The 21,884-nt window shown below is 32.8% G+C and overlaps 1 protein-coding gene across 1 annotated transcript in view; it reads left to right on the top strand.

Moving 5' to 3' along the window:
• Positions 1-21,884, top strand: part of epha3 (eph receptor A3) — a 110,978-nt gene that overhangs the window by 4,657 nt on the left and 84,437 nt on the right. The window contains exon 2 of the mRNA XM_073845013.1: positions 10,472-10,807. Coding sequence (XP_073701114.1) covers positions 10,472-10,807 — 336 coding nt within the window. The remainder of the gene's footprint in view (positions 1-10,471; positions 10,808-21,884) is intronic.

Genomic DNA, 21,884 nt, shown 5'->3' with positions numbered 1-21,884 from the left:
ATCAGTGTACTTACATGGTAACTCCTCAGGAACTGTCTACTTAATATAAAGTGTAAAATGGTCCAGCCTACAGAGTAATATATAAACTGTGTTTTCAAATGCATTATTAAATAGTTTACTTAATATGAAATTATAACTTTCCATCCTGTTCTGTGTGATTTCTGTTGCCAACTCGTTTCCAAGCATATGTAAGCATAATGTTTAACAAGACTACACTTTAAACCTTTAAAATAAATAACATTTCTAAAATCGTTTAACCATTTATGTAATATTAACTTCGTTTGTAGCGGTGGGACACAGCAGGCATTTTCTGACATCCCTGCGACTAACAATAAAACCATAAAATACACCGAACACGCATCATAATTATAAAATGAAACAATTTTATTTGTGCGCTATAATCCAGATCTTCAGAATCCATACCATTGCGAGGAACATGCCCAAATTCAAATCTTTATCTTTATTTTACGAATTCAAATACAACCGCGTCAGGAAACGGCAGTTTTTACGGCAGGAAAATCGAGCTCTCATTGACTCTCGCCAGCAGCATTCGTCACAGTTTACGACATGCCGTGTTTCTGGTGAGATATGTTTGAATGTTGCGCGGGCGCATACTCTTTGGCCGCATTTACGGAGAGGATCAGGAAAATAATCTGATTAATATTTCAGCGAATAATAACTTTAATTCTGCTCTGCACCTCAAACAAACCTACTGTATTCTGCCAGAGAGGACTGCGGCTGCAAAAGCATCGCCATTTGGATTACTTTTTGGTATGGCTGTTGATATTTTTGCATTAAATAAATTATTGTAATTGCAATTTTCTGTCTGTCATGTTTTTTTTTTTTTTTATTGTACTGAGAGAGAAATGGTTAACGTTAGGTTTAGAGGTAGGAGTGTGATTAGTGACTATAAAAATATTTTTATGCTATATTGTTAGTAAAAATGGTAATTTCCCTGCATATATTTTTGTCAGTTACGATTTATATCCTTTTATATTTGCTATAAAATGGGTGGCTTTAGGTTTGGGGGTAGGTTAAGGGGGCTAAAAATATAAATCGCGTATTAATGAAATGATAAAAAGGCATTGATACGAATATTTAATGAAATGAAAGATACGTAAATATTTTACGTTTTTAGCAAAACATACGTAGCTATTTGTACGTTTTAAACGTTGAAATACATCTAAATTGTGCATCTAAAAATACGTATAAATACCAACATATAAACAATGAGACCAGGCTGGACCATTTTACACTTTATATTAAGTAGACAGTTCCTGAGGAGTTATCATGTAAGTACACTGAAATTAAAGTGTTGCACAGAGGTTTACATTTGATATATTACTCAGTAAATTGTGACCATTTTACACTTTATATTAAGTAGACAGTTCTTGAGGAGTTACCATGTAAGTACACTGGTATTACAAATTGATACTTTAATTCTAATTCAGTGTTCACAAATACATGAATACAAGAATTGTATGTAGCCTACATAGGAATCATCACGATTTCAATAATGTTTCAGGGCATTCCAAACTGGTAACTGCAGTATTGAAGACTGTGTGGAAGTGTAAAAACTTCTGTGAGTACATATTGTTGTTACAAAATGTAGTTACATAATTCTTGTTACACATGTGTACTTCCAGAAGTGAAAAAAAGTGTTGTTACCAATGTCCTGTTACACATTTGTACTTACAAATGCTATTCAGTGAGTTGTTACATGTGTGTAAATACACCAGTATTAAGAGCTGTAGATACAATGTACCAAAGTGTACTTACATTGTAGTTACATGCTACGTACACATCTAGTTACCATGTAACTTCACAGGTATTAGGGACACTTAATATAAAGTGGGACCGTTTATTTATTTATTTGTTTATTTGTTTGTTTTTCCTCATATTTATTTATTTATTTATGAGTTCATAATTTCTCTTATGTATTTATTTGTTTTTGTGTTCACAATTAATTTTATATATATATATTCTTCTTATTTTATAAAAGAAAAAAGAAAAAGAAAACGATAAAATAAACACATCTTTTCTCAGTTTTATTTAGTTTAACTTGGTGTACTAAAGAGCTAAAAAAAGACAATAAAAAACAATTAAAAATAATAAAAACTATATAGACATTTAAAAAAAAAAACTTATTTCAGATAGTTGCCAACATGTCATTTCTCAGTTTCATTTAGTTTAACTTGGTGTATGAAGGACTAAAAATAAAATTAAAATTAATTGAAATTATTTTTATTATAATTTTTTTAAACAACAAAAATACAACGAAACTTTATTTAAAATGAAAATGAAAACAGAAAATACAAAAATACAATTATTAAACAAAACTATAACAGTATCACAATTATACTTAAATAACACTGCAAGCTTCAAAAGATTTTTTTTTTCTTTCTCATGAATCTGTAGGGTTTTTTTTTTTTTTTTTCTTAGTGTTGATTTTTGGCAAACTGCATGGAAACCAATATACGTCAGTTTGACCCACAACACAAAGACGTACCCAGATGTCCAACACAACAGTGCAGGACAGCAAAACCTCCACAAGCGTTTAGAAGTGATTTTGTTGTACGGGAATAATTATTTATGTTGTTTGAAACCCAGCGTTCCCGTCCGCCGTGCAGCCTTCTCTCTCAGAAGCGCTGGAGCTTTTTGAAGGATGGTGTTTGTTCAAGGATTGATGAATTTGCGTTGGCTCGTTCTGACAAAGCTTCCGATACCCCCTCAGCGGCCTTCGAGCCGTCCCACCGAGAATAGGCCGTGTTTGCTTATTTTTAACCGTTTCCACCGACGTGCCTCCTCTGGGTTTGCGCAGCGGAGCAAGCTAACCCATTCTCTTTTATGGAGAAGCACGCAGATGGTAGACAGATGCATACAGCGACTGCCAAGCATTCCAAAACACATTATCCATAAATCACCGCATTGCTATCAGTGCTGATTCATATCACATAAAACCACCAAGAGCCTTATTGAATTCTGCGGCCAAGTTTAATAGGGTGTATCTTACGTGACATCCGAAGTAGTCAGCACGTCGGATCACGCCACGCTCATGCGAGTCGCTTTTTATTTTGTCTGTCGGAAGCAATACAGAGTCTTCATTCCCACTTAAGCACTCATTTCCAATGTTGGTTTAAGACTTTGATGGCTACAGCAAGCGGAAAAACGCTCGAACAGAGAGTGCGACTTTAATTTCTCCACTTCATACTGTCATAGCCCTCGAGTTCATACATTTATCTTGATAGAATCTGCTGGGATGCAGGCAGTGGAACAGATACAGTTTAAGTGCAGCTCTGAGAGCGGAACTGCAATTAAAGGAAGACGACGCACGATATTATCTGCAATAATTGTGGAAGGTCATTCTGAGTTCTTCAGAGATGTTTTTTGTATGCATGTGAATATAATTCAGGTCATGGCTGCATTATACGGGCAGTTGTTCTGTGAATTATGGCTTTGTAAAATTTACAGTTTATGTTGCATTCTATGTCGTGTCAGCGAAGGTCGGCATTTAATCACCGTTGAATGTTTCAAAGGCATACATATTTATGCCTGTTTTTAGTACTTATAAAATGGACTTGTTTATTTCTGGCTGCCTCCATTTTATGAGCTCATAAAGGCAATATTCTGTGGCGTAAATCTATGACGTGAGGAAAATGCCAACGGCGAACATGTTATATAATTGTACTTAGTGCTGGGTAGTAACAGGTTACGTGTACATCTGGATTATGTAATCAGATTCCATAAGTACTTGTAATTGGAATATATTATCTTTTATGCAAGCCTGTGCAAGTTGTGAAATATATATTTAAAATTGCAAGTTATAAAGTCAGAACTGCGAGATATAAACACAATTGTGAGAAATAAAATCTGAATTTAGAGAAAAAAACGTATCTTGCAATTCTGACTTTTTTTCTCACAATTGTGAGATATAAACTTATATTAGTTATAAAGTCCAATTTTACAAGAAAAAAAGACTTATATGTTTGACTTATGAGTTTGTCTCACAATTCTGACTTTATAACATGCAATTCTGAGAAAAAAAAAAGTCAGATTTGCAAGTTTATGTCTTGAGTTTATTTTTAAGAATTGCAAGTTTATTTCTCAAATTTGAGAAATAGTTTAATTCTCAAGTTTATGTCTCACAATTTTGACTATAACTTGCAATTTTGAGTCTATATCTCATGTGAGTTTGTATCATGGAATTCTGAAAAAAAAAAGTAAGAATTGCGAGATGTAAACTGGTGGGAAAAAAGTCTAAATTGTGATAAACAGTCGCAATTCTGACTTTATCAAAACTTTTATTTCTCAGAATTGCGAGATTTAAACTTGCATTTGCAAGTTATAAAGTCCAGTTTTGAGGGGAAAAAAGACTTGTATGTTCTTTATTTATAAGAATTTCTCAGTTTAGATCTCACAGTTCTGACTTCATCAAAATTTATCAAAATCACACTTGTGAGTTTATATCACGCAAATCTGAGAAAAAAGCCTAAATTGCGAGATATAAACTTGCATATAAAGTTATAAAGTCCATTTCTTTATTTATCTTTTTTTTTTTTTTCAAGTTTTTGTCTTGCAATTCTGACTTTATAACTCGCAATTGTGAGTTTATAGCATGCAAATCTAAGGGGAAAAGTCAGATTTGCGAGTTTATATCTCTCAAAATTGTGACTTTATTTCTCAGGATTGCGAGTTGATTTCTCATAATTTTGATTTTATGTCTTGCAATTCTGACTTTATAACTTACAATTCTGAATTTATATAACGCAGATCTGAGAAAAAATGTAAATTCTGACTGCATATAAAAGTCAGAATTGTGAGATACAAACTTGCATTTGCGAGAAGTCAGAATTGCGACTGTTTTTCTCACAATTCTGACTTTTTTTAAAAATTTCAAAAAAAGTCAGATTTGTGAGAAAAACAGTCGCAATTCTGACTTTTTTTTTTCAGAATTATGAGATATAAACTTGCAATTGCGTGTTATAAAGTCCAGTTCTTTACTTATCAGAATTGCATCTTTATTTCTCAGAATTGTGAGTTTGTCTTGCAATTCTGACTTTATAACTCACATTTGTGAGTTCATAGCATGCAAATCTGAGGCAAAAAGTCAGATTTGCGAATTTATATCTCGCAGTTCTGACTTTATTTATTAAAATTGCGATTTTATTTCTCAGAATTCTGACTTTATCAAAATTGTGACTATTTATCAGAATTGTGAGTTTATTTCTCAAAATTGGCAGTTTATGTCTCGCAATTCTCACTTTATAACTTGCAATTGCAAGTTTATATCTCACAATTCGGAGAAAAAAAGTCAGAATTGCGAAATGTAAACTCGCAATTGTGAGAAAAAAGTCAGAATTGAGAAATAAACTTCTTACAAATGCAAGTTTGTATCTTGCAAGACTTTTTTGCGAAGTTCTGTCTTTTTTTTTTCTTAGAATTGTGAGATACAGTATAAACTTGGAATTGTGAGTTATAAAGTTCAGTTTCGAGGGGTAAAAAAAAGACTGCTATGTTTATTTATCAAAATAAAGACTTTATTTCTCAGAATTGCGAGTTTATGTCTCGCAATTCAGACTTTATAACTTGCAATTGTGTATTTAGATCTCACAGTTCTGAGAAAAAAAGTCTGAATTGTGAGATAAACTGTCGCAATTAGCTTTTTTGTTTTTATTTAGCGGCGGTTAATAACAATAATAGCAGCCTTTTTGACAAGGGATATCATAATCAGATTACAGTTACTTTTTTATGGATTACACGATTACATATTTTTTACACAATGGCAGTAAATTATACACAATTTATTGATTTAAACAAATTCAAGTTACTAAACACTGGTGATAAATAGTTGTGAAACACAATGTCTTCATCATATTCAGTTTATTTAATGTTAAGTTTAAAAGTTTAAACTAGTTTGATAAAAAAAAAGATTAAACGTAATCTAAAAAAGTAGTTTGATTACATTACCCCAAATGGTTAACCTAGATTACATTACTTACTACAGTTTTCATGTAATCTGTAATCAGTAGTGGACTAAAATTTAAAACTAAAAGTAATCTAACCCAGTTTTGATTGTACCACTTATCAATGCGGAGAGAATTTCATTTGCTCGTCATATTGTTGGTGGTGATTGTTCAGGTCGGCGAAAATAACGAAGGCTGTATTCACACTTTTGTGAACCGCCTGTCAGACTGAAGTGTCCGTGTAATGGATGGCTTACTCTGGCACACCTCACATCCTCCCCCTAACAGGCCAGCCAGTCTGTTAACATTACCTGCTCACTGTGATTTCTATTATACAGCTGGATCAAAGGACGCCTTGCTCTGGCAAAGATGTTACCTAGTGACATATAACTACTTTTTCCTCTCTCCTATAAAAAGAGACTTTGGTTTATGCTGTTGCCACTGCAGACTGAGGCACATTAATGCATTTTTTATCTGTGCTGACACAGACAACCTCCTTTTTATGATACTCATTTTTTATACAAAGGAAAGATCAAGGATGTGTTGTAAGTAGAAAATCCACTGTACTTTAAAATAGAAAGAAAGATTGTTGGGCCAAATATGAAAATTCTCACCTTCATGAAATTTCGAAATAAAATGAGATGTTTCATTTTAGTTTTAGTTTTGATAATATTGCTACAGATAAGTATTATTAGATATTATAACAACGGCAACAAAATAATCTTGACCTTTTTTTTCATCTAATACAGTATATGTGGGCTATAGACATTAGGATGTCCACGTTTTACAAAAGTGATTTTATGTCCATAGAAAGCACATTAAATGCGAGTAAAGTGTATACATTTAATAAGCAGAGCATAAATTCTGGAAGAAAGTTATATGCTTTATTCTATGCCTTTTAGTCATACTATTGTTACTTGTAAGAACCAGACTGATGTTTAAGACTTCAGTGAAAGTCTTTCAGTCTACCCCTCAGCAAGAGCTGGTAAATGTGATTATAAAATTACATTCTGAGTGAATTATTCCTTAAGGATTGTTGCTCTCTTTCTATAAGTGCTTTTGAAAGGACCAGTGTGGTGAATCCTGTATTCGACCTTGAAGCTAAACGTCTGATTTATCGGCATGTCAGAATCAAGGGAAAGCAACAGGGAGTGTTCTGGAATGTTCCGGAGCGAATTTGTGGAGGAGACTCCTTTGTGTAATGTTCTATTTCTTAATGTAGTATCAAATCCTATCTTTCCCCCACTCTCGCTTTCAGACAAAATGTCTGTCAGATTGGTTCTCAAGTTCTCAGGAAACCTTCTCTAGACTGGGCCTTCAGTGTGAGATTTCACATCAAATCAAACTAACCCAACATCGCACACCTAATTCCTTCACTCACCACCACTGAAGGCAGGAATTTAGTTTTTGTGTAATTATACCCGGAGGTCAAATATTAAATTCGTGAAATATTCCAAAATTATTTACAATCTGGCTTTGAGCTGGTGTCCATCTCCTTTCTCCTCACTTTTGTTCATATACGCAGAAGTCTGTCACTTATTCAAATAACAGCTTGCTGTGCTGGCCTGCTATTCCAATCAATAGAGCCCGCTGGCTGCACTTCATACCCCATTTTTTTATCGGGACAATCTTTAAAAGTTAATATAACAATCCAGTGAGGACACTTCTGAACTCTGGAGTAATTCTAGAGGCTTTGCCAACATTTTAACAAGGGGAAGGACATGCCTGTCTAAATTCCGTATCCATCCATAACTGATGACTTTAACGATTAAACCCACACTTTTTAAAGTAAACGTACTTCCCCAGAGGGACATTTTATTGCCCTTTCATAGCTCATGAGATTTAATGGAGTTCTCAGTTGTGTTTCATTTAAGTATAAACTTTGTCCCAGATGTTTCTCCTGTCATCCCTTAGGAAAAATCCCAAAAGGCACAAATGAGACAGTTGCTTGCAGATTTAGGTGAATGAATAAATATAAATTAATTAATAAATAAATAAAAATTTATAAAAATTTGATCTTGGAAGACTTTGATGATAAATGTTTGAGTTCATATCGAGACCACTGAATTTTGATTTGAGAAACATCTAAAAGTCTCCATATCCTCTCCATTTAATCTCATTGCTTTCTACACTCTTACAAAAATGGCTCCAAAATGGCCTTTCGCAGAAGAACCATTTTGGGTTCCTCAAAGAACCTTTCAGCCAACTGTTCTTAACTATTTTTGATCATGTGAACATTTTTCAACATTTTGTTTGAGTTCATATTGAGACCAATGTATTTTGATTTGAAAAGCATCTAAAGGTTTCCATTTCCTCTCCATTTAATCTCGTTGCTTTCTACACTCTTAGAAAAATGGCTCTAAAATGGGTTTTCGCAGAAGAACCATTTTGGGTTCCTCAAAGAACCTTTCAGCGAATAGTTCTTAACTATTTTTCATCATGTGAACAACATTTTTCAACATTTAGTTTGAGGTTATATTGAGACCATTGAATTTTGACATAAAAAGCATCTAAAAGTCTTCATTTCCTCTTTGTTTAATCTCATTGCTTTCTACACTCTTAGAAAAATGGCTCTAAAATGGGTTTTCGCAGAAGAACCATTTTGGGTTCCTCAAAGAACCTTTCAGCGAATAGTTCTTAACTATTTTTCATCATGTAAACAACATTTTTCAACATTTTGTTTGAGTTCATATTGAGACCATTGAATTTTGATTTAAGAATTATCTAAAAGTCATTTCCTCTCCATTTAATCTCATTGCTTTATACACTCTCAGAAAAAAATGGCTCCAAAATGGGTTTTCAGAGAAAAATCATTATGGGTTCCTCAAAGAAGCTTTCAGTGAACATGTCTTTCAACCTTTTGTTTGAGTTCATATTAAGACCATTGAATTTTGATTTGAGAAGCATCTAAAGGTCTTCATTTCCTCTGCATTTCATCTCATTGCTTTCTACACTCTAAGCAAAATGCCTCCAAAATGGGTTTTCACAGAAGAACCATTTTGGGTTCCTCAAAGAAGCTTTCAGTGAACAGGTCTTAACTATTTTTCATCATGTGAACAACATTTTTCAACATTTAGTTTGAGGTTATATTGAGACCATTGAATTTTGACATAAAAAGCATCTAAAAGTCTTCATTTCCTCTTTGTTTAATCTCATTGCTTTCTACACTCTTTGAAAAATGGCTCAAAATGGGTTTTTGCAGAAGAACTATTTTGGGTTCCTCAAAGAAGCTTTTAGTGAACAGGTCTTAACTATTTTTCATCACGTGAACAACATTTTTCAACATTTTGTTTGAGTTCATATTGAGACCATTGCATTTTGATTTGAGAATCATCTTAAAGTCATTTCCTCTCCATTTAATCTCGTTGCTTTCTACACTCTTAGAAAAATGGCTCCAAAATGGGTTTTCACAGAAGAACCATTTTGGGTTCCTCAAAGAACCTTTCAGCGAACAGTTCTTAACTATTTTTCATCATGTAAACAAAATGTTTCAACATTTAGTTTGAGTTCATATTAACACAATTGAATTTTGCTTGAGAAGCATAGTTAAAGTAATTAGTTAAAAGTAATTTCCTCTCCATTTAATCTCATTGCTTTTTACACTCTTAGAAAAATGGCTCCAAAATGGGTTTTTGCCTGAAGAACCATTTTGGGTTCCTTAAAGAACCTTTTAGTGAACAGATCTTAACTATTTTTTCATAATGTGAACAACATTTTTCAACATTTTATTTGAGTTTATATTGAGACCATTGAATTTTGCTTTGAGAAGCATCTAAAAGTCTCCATTTCCTCTCTATTTAATCTCATTGCTTTCCCATTTTCACTTCACTGAAAGGTTCCTCGAACCTTTCAGTGAAGAGTTCTTAACTATTTTTCATTATGTGAACAACATTGTAATAATCTAAAGAACTGAGGTCCACTATAAAAAACCTTTTGTGAAACTTTTGGTTTTGTCGATGTTAAAGGTACTTCATGAAACTGTCAATTCCAATAAAGAACTTTTAATTTAAAGAGTGTAGAAAAAAACATTCAAGATAGGTTTCCTGGGTCAATATTTGTTTGTAGTAGAGTTTCGAAGATTCACGCTCAAGAAAGCGCATTATGTTTGCTTTCATTATTTTACAAAACCACAACGTTTCGTTGTTATTGTGAGTGCACACAATTTGATGTCGATGAATGATAGGTGAGCATTTGGATATCCTGCCCGATGTGTTATATTACCACATAGACCAGCCGTTAATGATCTGTCCGTCATGGACTGCATGACTTTGCCACTTCCTATGGATTTTTTTTTTTTTTTTTTTTTTTTTTTTTTTTTTTTTTTTGGTCGACCAAGCCTCTTCTCGTCTACTAATTGTCTACTAATAGTCTACTATTATAGGGCAGCCCTAGCGTTGAATATGCATTTCAATACAGCTCAAATGGATTTTCATCATGTTGTACAATATTTTTATAGCTTGATTTAAACATTTTGAGTAACTATTATATCACGTATCTTCTTTCCTCAGGACCTCCATCTGCCCCACGCAATGTGATCTCTGCCATTAATGAGACGTCAGTGATTCTAGACTGGACTTGGCCGGCTGACAGCGGAGGCAGGAAGGATGTGATATTTAACGTGGTCTGTAAGCGATGTTGGCCGGGTCCCAGGCAGTGTGAGCCCTGTCGAGGGGCCGTGCGCTTCCTGCCCCGTGCCACCGGCCTCACTAACACGACAGTAACCGTGGTGGACCTTCTGGCACACACCAACTACACCTTTGAGATTGAGGCCCAAAACGGAGTGTCTGCTCAAGCCCCGGCGGTCCGTCAGTATGCAGCGGTCACCATCACTACCAACCAAGCAGGTGAGTCTCTCATCCCAGCATATTCTATTGTTAAAGGGCTAGTTCACCCAAAAATTAAAATTCTATCATTAAAGGATAACTATTGCCAAAATGCAACCCGGGCTGTTTTTTTTTTTACTGAAAACGAGACAAACTTATATCTAAAAGCATAATTATGACAAACGAGCCGTTTTTGAGATTGACCGTGATTTCGTTTTGTGGTCAATGGCCAGTGAATGGGAATACTAGTGGCATAACTTTGAACGCATCAAAATCAATATTTTTACAACACTAAGAAGGCTCAACACACCATGAAACTTTGCTCGAAGTATCGCCTGGGTCTCTACACATGAACTCGGGCATTGAGAAGATTGTTTGTGTACACAGAGTTTACTAAAAAGAAAGTTTTTGAACAACTCACTTTCACTGTTTGAGTTTCCGTTCGCTGCCTTCTTGCCAGTCAAGAGGTGTTGATCTCCGAATGCAAGGAAGGATAGCTCCTAAAGCATATTTCCATATAAATGCACGGCTAATTCGTTGTTTTGTCGCAAGTGAAAAACAATATTAACCTTCTAGTTGTAAAAAGAGCCTCATATAAGCCTAATATTTCGTCCTATGGAGTCCATTCATTCGCATTCGGAGATCAACACTTCTTGACTGGCAAGATGGCTGCGAGCGGAAACCCAAACAGTGTAAGTGAGTTGTTCAAAACCTTTCTTTTTAGTAAACTCTGTGTACACAAACAATGTTCTCAATGTTCGAGTTCATGTGTGGAGACCCAGGCGATACTTCGAGCAAAGTTTAATGGTGTGTCAAGCCTTCTTAGTGTTGTAAAAATATAGATTTTGATGCGCTCAAATTTATGCCCCTAGTACTCCCATTCACCGGCCATTGACCACAAAACGAAATCACGGTCAATCTCAAAAACGGCTCGTTTGTCGTAATTATGCTTTTAGATATATGTTTGTCTCATTCACTGTAAAAAAAAAAAAAACAGCCCAGGTTGCATTTTGGCAATAGTTATCCTTTAATTACTCACCCTCTCATGTCATTCCAAACCCATAAGACTTTTGTTCATCTTTAGGACACAATTTAAGATATTTTTATTTAAATATGAGAGCTTTCTGACCCTGCATAGACTGCAACGTAACTACCACGTTCAAGGGCCAGAAAGGACTGTGGAAGCTAGAAAATTGTTGAATAAAGTCATTATTTTAGTTTTATTTGCACACAAAAAGCATTCTCTTAGTTTCATAACATTATGGTTGAACCACTGATGTCATATGGACAATTTTAACAATGTCCTTACTGCCTTTCTGGTGCTTGAACGTGTCAGTTGTGTTGCTGGAAATTAGTAAATCAATAAATGAAAATAATTTGATCTTGAAAGATAAGATCAAATTATTGAGAGATGTTTCAGTTCATATTGAGACAACTGAATTTTGATTTTAGAAGCATCCAAAAGTCTCCATTTCCTCTTTATTTAATCTCATCGATGTCTACAATCTTAGAAAAATTGCTTCAAAATGAGTTTTACGATGAAAAACCATTTTGGGTTCCCCAAAGAACCATTTTTAATCATGTGAGCAATATTTTAATAATCTAAAGAACTGAGGTCTACCTTTTGTGGTCTGATCCTTTCATCCAAGAAACAAAAAGGTGCATTTTTGTAGAATATCCTGAATCTTTTCCATAAACGAATGCATACAATTCACTGCATTTTCCCACTAGAAACAGTAAATACCAACAACTTGTGTTCCTTTTTACACAAATTATGATTATGGGGAAGATCAATTAAGGTATTAATTTTCAATTAATAAAGACCTATATGTTTGTGTCACAACCAGCTCCATATATATGGCTTTTCTGATGTAGTAAACTTGCTCAGTAGCGCACCTGGTAAAGTACCTGCAAAGCATGAGTCACAATAAAATAGTTCAAAGACTAAAATGCTATGATTGCTGCAGAAATTGTGTTTTTGTGTCATGTTTGCTTAGCTTTAGAGTAGGATTTGGAGTTATACATTGTTTTCAAATGTTTTAGCGTTTTAGCTCCCACTTACCAGAAATTTCATTTCCAAACTGCCATAATATGAACAACTAATGTAATAAAATATTTCTAGGTTCACGTTAGAATAAAACTGAACACTTCACTTTGTAAGTGTTGCAAAACGAATAAGAAGCAACCTAATATAATTTTGCAGGTGGATTTTTCCAATGAGCCTGGGTTGTATATACTGTAGCATGGACTATAGCACACATCTTCACATGTCTAATCACTTTATTGTGCTCTTTTTGCAATTTTGTGACTTGACAGGCCCATTCCCCATTCATTATAGAATAGATCAGCCAGGATTTCCCTCAAAATTCACCTTTTGTGTTCCATGGAAGAAAGAACATCACAGAGGTTCAGAACAATGTGTGAAATATCCATTTAATTCTCCCGGGTCTCCTAATGGGACATTAACGCGATATTCGCAAAAATTACACTTCATTCAAAGCCATGTTTTAACAGAAAAACGTCTTAAAAGATTTCCATTGATTGAGCGAAATGTTTTAATGGTCCCCTGGGATGGGTTGAGACGTATTCACGAAGACAATTCAGTTTCCTCTCAGCGATGTGCAACAAAGCTCAACATTCCATTTGGAAGGAAGAAAAGAAGCATTTAATGTATCCGCAAGCCTATTGCTCATCTCGCGCTATAGCAGCTGTCTAGGAACATATCATTGTGCAGGTGCTGGTCTCTGGTATGGCTGACTGAAGGTCACGACTCCTCAGGTTACTAAAGCAAAGGGATGCTGAATGGCAGGCCATCTGCCTCTCATTCCATGTGGGCTTCCTTTGTGAAGACTCGAGGTTTCTGTTCTCCAGCCCTGTGGGGCTCAGGCCTCTGTCAGTTCAGTGCCGGCTGCGGAGTGATAGGTACAGGTCCTGCTGGATGATTTAGAGCAGGCTTTGGTCCACAGATTACAGGCTTTGGGGTCTGGTGTCATGAAATAGTAGGCAAAGACTACTTGGACTACTAGAGGTTCAAAGGCTAGGGATTGATAGTTTTGCACCCTTTTACCACAGGGAGCAGTTGACTTTGCCTGAGACCTCATAAAATCCTTACTGTCATTGAGAGAGGACTGCATTTTCACTCAGCAGATCTTTCATCTTCTGTCAGGGAACAGATGCTGGTTTATCTGTGAAGAAAGGCATCTTCTTTCAGAATGATACAACTCTACGTTGTCTTCCCTGACTGAGTCATTGAACATTCATGTTTTCAACAATATTTTCTATATTCGTGGGTCATTTCTGCAGTGCACCACCTTTAAAACTGTAACTTTTGAAAATGAATAATGTATGCTTGTGTTATAATTTAAAGTATTTTTATAACAGACTATTCCAGACATTCAGACATTCATTAAATTCTACTAAATGTTAATAATTAAAGAAAATGAGCAATGACTAACTAAATTAATACAATTTAATTCTGCATTGACAATTAAATTGATTAAAGGAGACTCTAAATGTTGCAGAAGATCTGTATTTTGAATAAATTCTGTTCTGTTGCACTTTCTATTCATCAAATAATACTGAAAAAAAGTTTCACAGTTTCCACAAAAATATTAATGTATATGTTTTTTCTTTTTTATTATTAGCAGTAAATCAGCATATTAGAATGATTTCCTATCAATATTAACACAGGACTACTATTATTAATTATTATTTAAAAATTATTAAAAATTATATGAAAAAAAATCTAATATATTAATATTTACAACATATATCTGTTGTTTCCACTAAAAAATAAAATTATGAAACTGAAGTCTCCACAAAAATATTAAGCAACACAACTGTTTTCACAACTGAACGTTTTTTTTTTTTTGTTTGTTTGTTTTAGCAGTAAATTTAATTTAATTTAATTTGAGAGCGTAAGAGGCTTATTTCGAAATAAATGTCTTTCAAATTGTTTTAAAGAAATAGTGTGTATTGCTCACTATTTATTTCCCATAAATTTGAACACAGGACTAAAATTATTAATTATTATTTAAAATATATATTTAATATTTATTTAAAAAAATTATATATATTAAAAAATTATATATTATAAAAAATTATATATATATTTAATTATATATATATATATATATATATATATATATATATATATATATATATATATATGTATATATATATATTTATTTATTTTTAAAATAAATTTTGACTTTATTTGTAAAAAAAATATTTTAAATTATATATATATTTATATAAAAAAAAATATATATATATACAGATATATGTTGTAAAAATGTATTATGTAATATATATATATATTAATTTTTACAACATATATCTGTTGTTTTCACTACAAATTTAATTAAGGAATTGGATTTTGAATTACAAAAGGTTAAAAAAATAAATTATGATAAGCAGTATTTCTAAAAAAAAGAAGAAAGCAAAGAGGAAAAAAAATAAAAGAAACATTTTGAATTAGAGAACTAAAAATTAAGCAATGATTACTCAAATAATATTATTAAATTATTAACATTATTTTTTTTTTTAAATCCTCAGGATTCAGTGCATAGGACCTGAATAACATGTAATACCCGCAATTTCTGAGCTTAGATGGGGTTATAAAAATGTATTGCATTGTTAGAATGACCCTGGCCATAAGCACCAGAGTTTGTTGTGGGTTTAAGGTTTTTTAGTGTTGCTAGGTCAAATCTCTGCTATATTAAAGCTGTTTTTGTCACACAAGGATACCTTGAGGTGACAGATTTGTAGCCCCTCAGAATGACGGGCAGTAAATATGGATTTAACACTTCACTCCTCTTGTCCTTCATTGACATCTTGGAGAAACATTTTACCAATCTTTATTCTTGTGTTTGTTTTTCCTATGGCCTCATTACCCTCTAACAATTTATTAATCTCTTTTGACATACACACTCCCACTCACAATTCTTACTTGCTTTCAAAGCATACCAGTACAAAGAAGCATAGTTTGGCTTAAGCGCTGTAGTTTATTGCACTGCAATGGTATTCATTTCCGAGCACAGAGACAGCACTACACCCTTATTTTCTGTCTTTTCGATTGAGTTTTTCAGCTCAGGCTGTTTCAGAAACCAAAACCAGGAAGATCGTGACCCCTCTCTCTACTCTTGCTCTTAGACAAATAATCCAGCTTCCTTTACTGTCCTATAAAACACAGGCAGAACAAGGAGATGGATGTGTGAACGGCCAATCTAGTGAGCCGGGCCTGCGGAGAGCACATTTACGAGGGGCTCAGAGGGTTGTCAGCGCAGCCCAATCCATCTAAACAGAGCCAGCATGTGCTCCGCAGCCCAAGGGAGACAGCACACGCAAGCTGCCCTCCATGTAAGAACAGTGCTCTCTGCTTGGCTCTCAACCTCATCAGGGCTGTAAAACGTTTGTGTTGAGACCTGACGGTTCTGCCATTTTAACAGAGCCGTTTACCCGCCCTCGCAATCGTGCCGGGGCAGAGCAGAGATTTTCAGCAAAGCCAACAAAGCCCGAAAAGCTTGTGGCCTAACTTTCGGTAATTCCAAAGTCTCATACTGGAACTTTTTAGCAATGACGAGTGATTTAGGAAAAAAAATTGTACCAAAAAATGTTTGCACTATAAATCTAATGCTTTCATTATTAATTATTTAGCTTTAAATTGCAAGATCATGTATTGTATTATATATCTCACAGTCACAAAATTAAATGTGATTATTATTATTATTATTATTATTATTTATTATTTTTATTTTTTTTGGTTGGCTGGTTAATGTGATGAATATTCCCTAGTCACTGCTGTGCAAAAGTTTTGGGTCAGTAAGTTTTTATATATTTTTAAATATTTAAAAAATAATACTTTTATTTAGAAATGACATACAAAGAGTTAAATTTTAAATAAATGCTGTTTATTTAAACCAGAATTCTAAAAAAAAAAAAAAAAAAAAAAAAACTTTTTGGCAAAAAAAAAGCAAAAAGTCTTTCATATTTCTTAACAGCTGGGAAACCGTATTTTGCACTATAGAATCCAGAATCTTAATAAATAAATAAATAAATAAATAAAGTGTCACAGTTTTCACAAAAATATTAGGCAACTGTTTTCAATACTTAAATAAATATTAAATATTAAATATTAAATATGTATTTATTTATTTATTTATTTATTATTAATCATAATATTAGGCAACTGTTTTCAATACTTTTATTTATTTATTTAATATTAATTATAATATTAGGCAACTGTTTTCAATAATAATAAATAAATAAATAACTAAATAAAAGTATTGAAAACAGTTGCCTATAATATTATAATTAATAATAAATAAATAAATAAATAAAAGTAATTATAATATTAGGCAACTGTTTTCAATATTTTTATTTATTTATTTATTTATTATAATATTAGGCAACTCAATACTTTTATTTATTTATTTATTTATTTATGTATTTATTTATGTGATGAATATTCACTGTGTAAAGGTTTGCGATTAAAACATTTGGTAACACTTTAGAATAGGTAACACCTATTAACTATTAACTGCGACTTATTAGCATGCATATTACTAGAATATTGGCCATTTATTAGTACTAATTAAGCACATATTAATGCCTTATTCTACATGACCTTATTCCACATCCCTAGTCCTACCCAATACCTAAACCTAACAACTACTTTACTAACTATTAATAAGCAGCAAATTAGGAATTTATTGAGGGAAAAGTCATAGTTAATAGTTAATAGGTGTTACCTATTCTAAAGTGTTACCAAACATTTTTATATATTCGTATATATATAAAAATAATACTTTTATTACATTAAATTCTTCAAAAGTGACAGTTAAGACATTTATAATCTTACAAAGAGTTCAATTTTAAATAAATGCTGTTTATTTAAACCAGAATCCTGGTTTAAAAAAAAAAATAAAATAAAAAATAAATCTTTTTGGCAATGATAAGTAAATTTTTTTACTATTTTTTTTTTTTCTTTACTATTTCTTAACAGCTGGAAAACTGTATTTTGCACTATAGATTTCAGAGTCTTCAAATAAATAAATCACAGTTTCCACTAAAATGTTAGGCAACTGTTTTCAATACTTGTTTTTATTTATTTATGTGATGAATATTCCCTATTCACTGTGTAAAGGTTTGGGGTCATTAAGTTTTTATATATTTGTATATATACAAATAATACTTTTATTACATTAAAGTCCTCGAAAGTGACAGTTAAGACATTTATAATCTTACAAAGAGTTCAGTTTTAAATAAATGCTGTTTATTTAAACCAGAATCCTAAAAAAAAAAAAAAAAAAAAGCAGGAAAAAACAAGTCTTTAATATTTCTTAACAGCTGGAAAACTATATTTTGCACTATAGATTTCAGAATCTAAATAAATAAATAAATAAATAAATAAATAAATAAAGTATCACAGTTTCCACAAAAATATTAAGCAACTGTTTTCAATACTTGTATTCATTTATGTATGTATTTATTTATTTATATGATGAATATTCCCTATTCACTGTGCAAAAGTTCAGTAGGGGTCAGTATGTTTTTATATATTTGTTAATATAAAAATAATAATTTTATTACATTAAATTCTCTAAAAGTGACAGTTAAGACATTAATAATCTTACAAAGAGTTCAGTTTTAAATAAATGATGTTTTGTTTTATTTATATAACTTTTCAACAATGAGTGAATTAAAAAAAAAACAGAAAAGTACCAAATCTTAAATATTTCTTAACAGCTTTAATTTAATTTTAATTGTATTTATTATTATTATTATTATTATTATTATTATTATTATTATTATTATTATTATTATTATTATTATTTTATTTTTATTTTTTTCATTTAATGTGATGAATACTCCATATTCACTACTGTGCAAAAGTTTGGGGTCAATACGTTTTTATATATTTTTATATATCAAAATAATACTTTTATTTAGAAATGGCATTCAGTTCTTCAAAGGTGACAGTTAAGACATAATAAAATAAAATAAAAATATCTTAGGCAACTGTTTGTTTATTCATTTTATTTTATTATTTTTTTTTTTTTTTTGAATGATTTCAGAAGGATCACACAACACTGAAGACTGGGGGTAATGATGCTGAAAATTCAGCTTTGTATCACAGAAATAAATTACATTTTAAAATATCTTTAAATAAAAAACAGATATTTTAAAATGTAATACTATTTCACAATATTACTGTTTTTTATTGTATATTTGATCACATAAAAGCAGCCAGGGTAAGCAAAAGATACTTTCATTTTTTTAAAACATTAAAAAAATGTCATCGCCCCATTTCATACGACAGTTTATATTATTTATTTTTCGATTTAATTTTAAAGTTGAATACATGGCATTGCCAGTCTCAGTGGACGTTCTCTTTTGCAAACTATTGTATATATGTATCTTTAGAATTGTTTACATTACATCAGCGAGGGTCTGATTATCATTCTTACAATTCGACTTAAACCACAAAATGTTGCAGTTGCTTATAATGTTACCAGTCAACAGCCAAAGCCAATTTTGACTTGCGTTCGGCACTTGGCAAGTGTTAATTTTGGCCCCTGATCTGCGTGGAAGTGTTTAGCTGGATCGTGGCATTACAGAAGGTTTTCCATGACTCATTCATGCATTCTTCAAATACGTTGTTGCGGTTTGCCTCTTCTGTTTGGCATGTGGAGGTTTCTGGTGAAAAAGGACAGAGAGAAAGAAAAGGAAGGTCTGCAGCCACATTAATGCCATGCCTCTGTCCCACATCCGCAGAGCCATGTGGAGGACATTTCGAGACCATGTTCTGCAGAACGTCATTACTCGACAGCACTTCACTAAGATGATTTACAAATGCTTATGTCTGCACTGCAAGTGCTGGACAATAATTGTCAGCCACACCTGTAAACGCAGCTCTCTGATTTCAGTCCTCTTCTGAGGTTGTGGGTTCAAGCAGAATGTAGCAGTGAGTTCCCTCCCTTCTGCAATTTTCGTAACTGAATATTCTTGCAGTATCCCACATATAATTGTGTGGTTCTTTCTGCTGTTGCTTTCTTCTGGAACGTTTGTGGGAACTGATGATTTCTTTTGGCTTTAAGACAGAGGTGATCTGTTCACAAGGAGAAAGCTGAGAAATGGACACAGATCCAAAACCGAGTGAACATCCTGTTGAAAGATCTGTTGCCACACACTTAGCCGTTCTCACAGGAAATGCATAGGAGACTTGACTCGCAATTGTTTTCATTTGCGAGTTGAGTTTGGCATTAGCATGTGGCTAAGCTAACAACTCCAAACTGAAATTCATAAAAATACACAGTATTGAATAAAACAGTCAACTTCCTGGAACTATATTTTTGGCATATTAATTATTTGTATAACCACAGTTTACTACAAATCCATCGCTTTTTGGTTTTATTTGTGGTAAAACCATGGTTAATTTGTGGGTTTATTTGTGGTAAAAACTATTTTATTTGTGGTAAAATCCAATTTGTGATTACTGTGGTTTAACTGTAATAACCATCATTCTTTGGCTATATTTTTGGTGAAACCATGGTTTTATGTTGTGGTGAAACCATGATTAATTTGTGGTTACCGTGGTTTAACTGTAATAACCGTCGTTTTTTGGTTTTATTTGTGGTGAAACCATGGTTAATTTGTGGTTTTATTTTGTGGTGAAACCATGGTTTTATGTTGTGGTGAAACCATGATTAATTTGTGGTTACCGTGGTTTAACTGTAATAACCGTCGCTTTTTGTTTTTATTTTGTGGTGAAACCATAATTAATTTGTGGTTACCGTGGTTAAACTGTTGTAACCGTCACTTTTTGGTTTTATTTGTGGTGAAACCATGGTTAATTTGTGGTTACCGTGGTTTAACTGTAATAACTGTCGCTTTTTGGTTTTATTTTGTGGTGAAACCATGGATAATTTGTGGTTACCGTGGTTAAACTGTTGTAACCGTCACTTTTTGGTTTTATTTGTGGTGAAACCATGGTTAATTTGTGGTTTTATTTGTGGTGAAACTATGGTTAATTTGTGGTAACCGCGGTTTAACTGTAATAACCGTTGCTTTTTGGTTTTATGTTGCGGTGAAACCATGATTAATTTGTGGTTACCGTGGTTTAACTGTTGTAACCGTCACTTTTTGGTTTTATTTGTGGTGAAACCATGGTTAATTTGTGGTTTTATTTGTGGTGAAACTATGGTTAATTTGTGGTAACCGCGGTTTAACTGTAATAACCGTTGCTTTTTGGTTTTATGTTGCGGTGAAACCATGATTAATTTGTGGTTACCGTGGTTTAACTGTAATAACCGTCGCTTTTTGGTTTTATTTTGTGGTGAAACCATAATTAATTTGTGGTTACCGTGGTTAAACTGTTGTAACCGTCACTTTTTGGTTTTATTTGTGGTGAAACCATGGTTAATTTGTGGTTTTATTTGTGGTGAAACTATGGTTAATTTGTGGTAACCGTGGTTTAACTGTAATAACCGTTGCTTTTTGGTTTTATGTTGCGGTGAAACCATAGTTCATTTGTGGTTTCGGTCATTTAACCATAGTAACCATCGCTTTTTGGATTTATTTGTGGTAAAACCATAGTTATTTTGTGGTTACTGTTGTTTAACTGTAGTAACCATCACTTATTAGTTTTAGTTATGGTAAAATCATGCTTAATTTGTGGTTACTGGTTAATAGTAACCATCGCTTTTTGGTTTTATTTGTGGTAAAATAATAGTTAATTTGTGGTTACTATGGTTTAACCAGAGTAACCTTCCTGTTTTTTATTTATTTGTGGTAAAGGTTAATTTTGTAAGGGAAGTTGGTGAAAAGAAGGTACAGTATCTTGTGTGTCCGAGGGTGTGTCCAAAACCACCCCCTATACTCTTATTCACTACATTCACTAATGAGTGAATAAAAACCAGTGAGTGAATTCAGAAATCGAGAGCACAGGAAGTGCTGCAAACGTGATTTTATAGCAAGACTCTAGAATTAATTCAGGTGGCTGCTAGCTAGTGTACATCGTTTTTTTTTCCCCTCCCAATCGAGATGCATTATGGGATTGAATGAGTGCACTTTATAAGAGTTTACCTATGAAGCC

This window comes from Garra rufa, chromosome 8 (genome assembly GCF_049309525.1).
Source record: "Garra rufa chromosome 8, GarRuf1.0, whole genome shotgun sequence".
NCBI classification, from domain to species: domain Eukaryota; kingdom Metazoa; phylum Chordata; class Actinopteri; order Cypriniformes; family Cyprinidae; genus Garra; species Garra rufa.
Note: the sequence above shows the minus strand (reverse complement) of the source record. Positions and strands in the feature narration are given on the sequence as shown.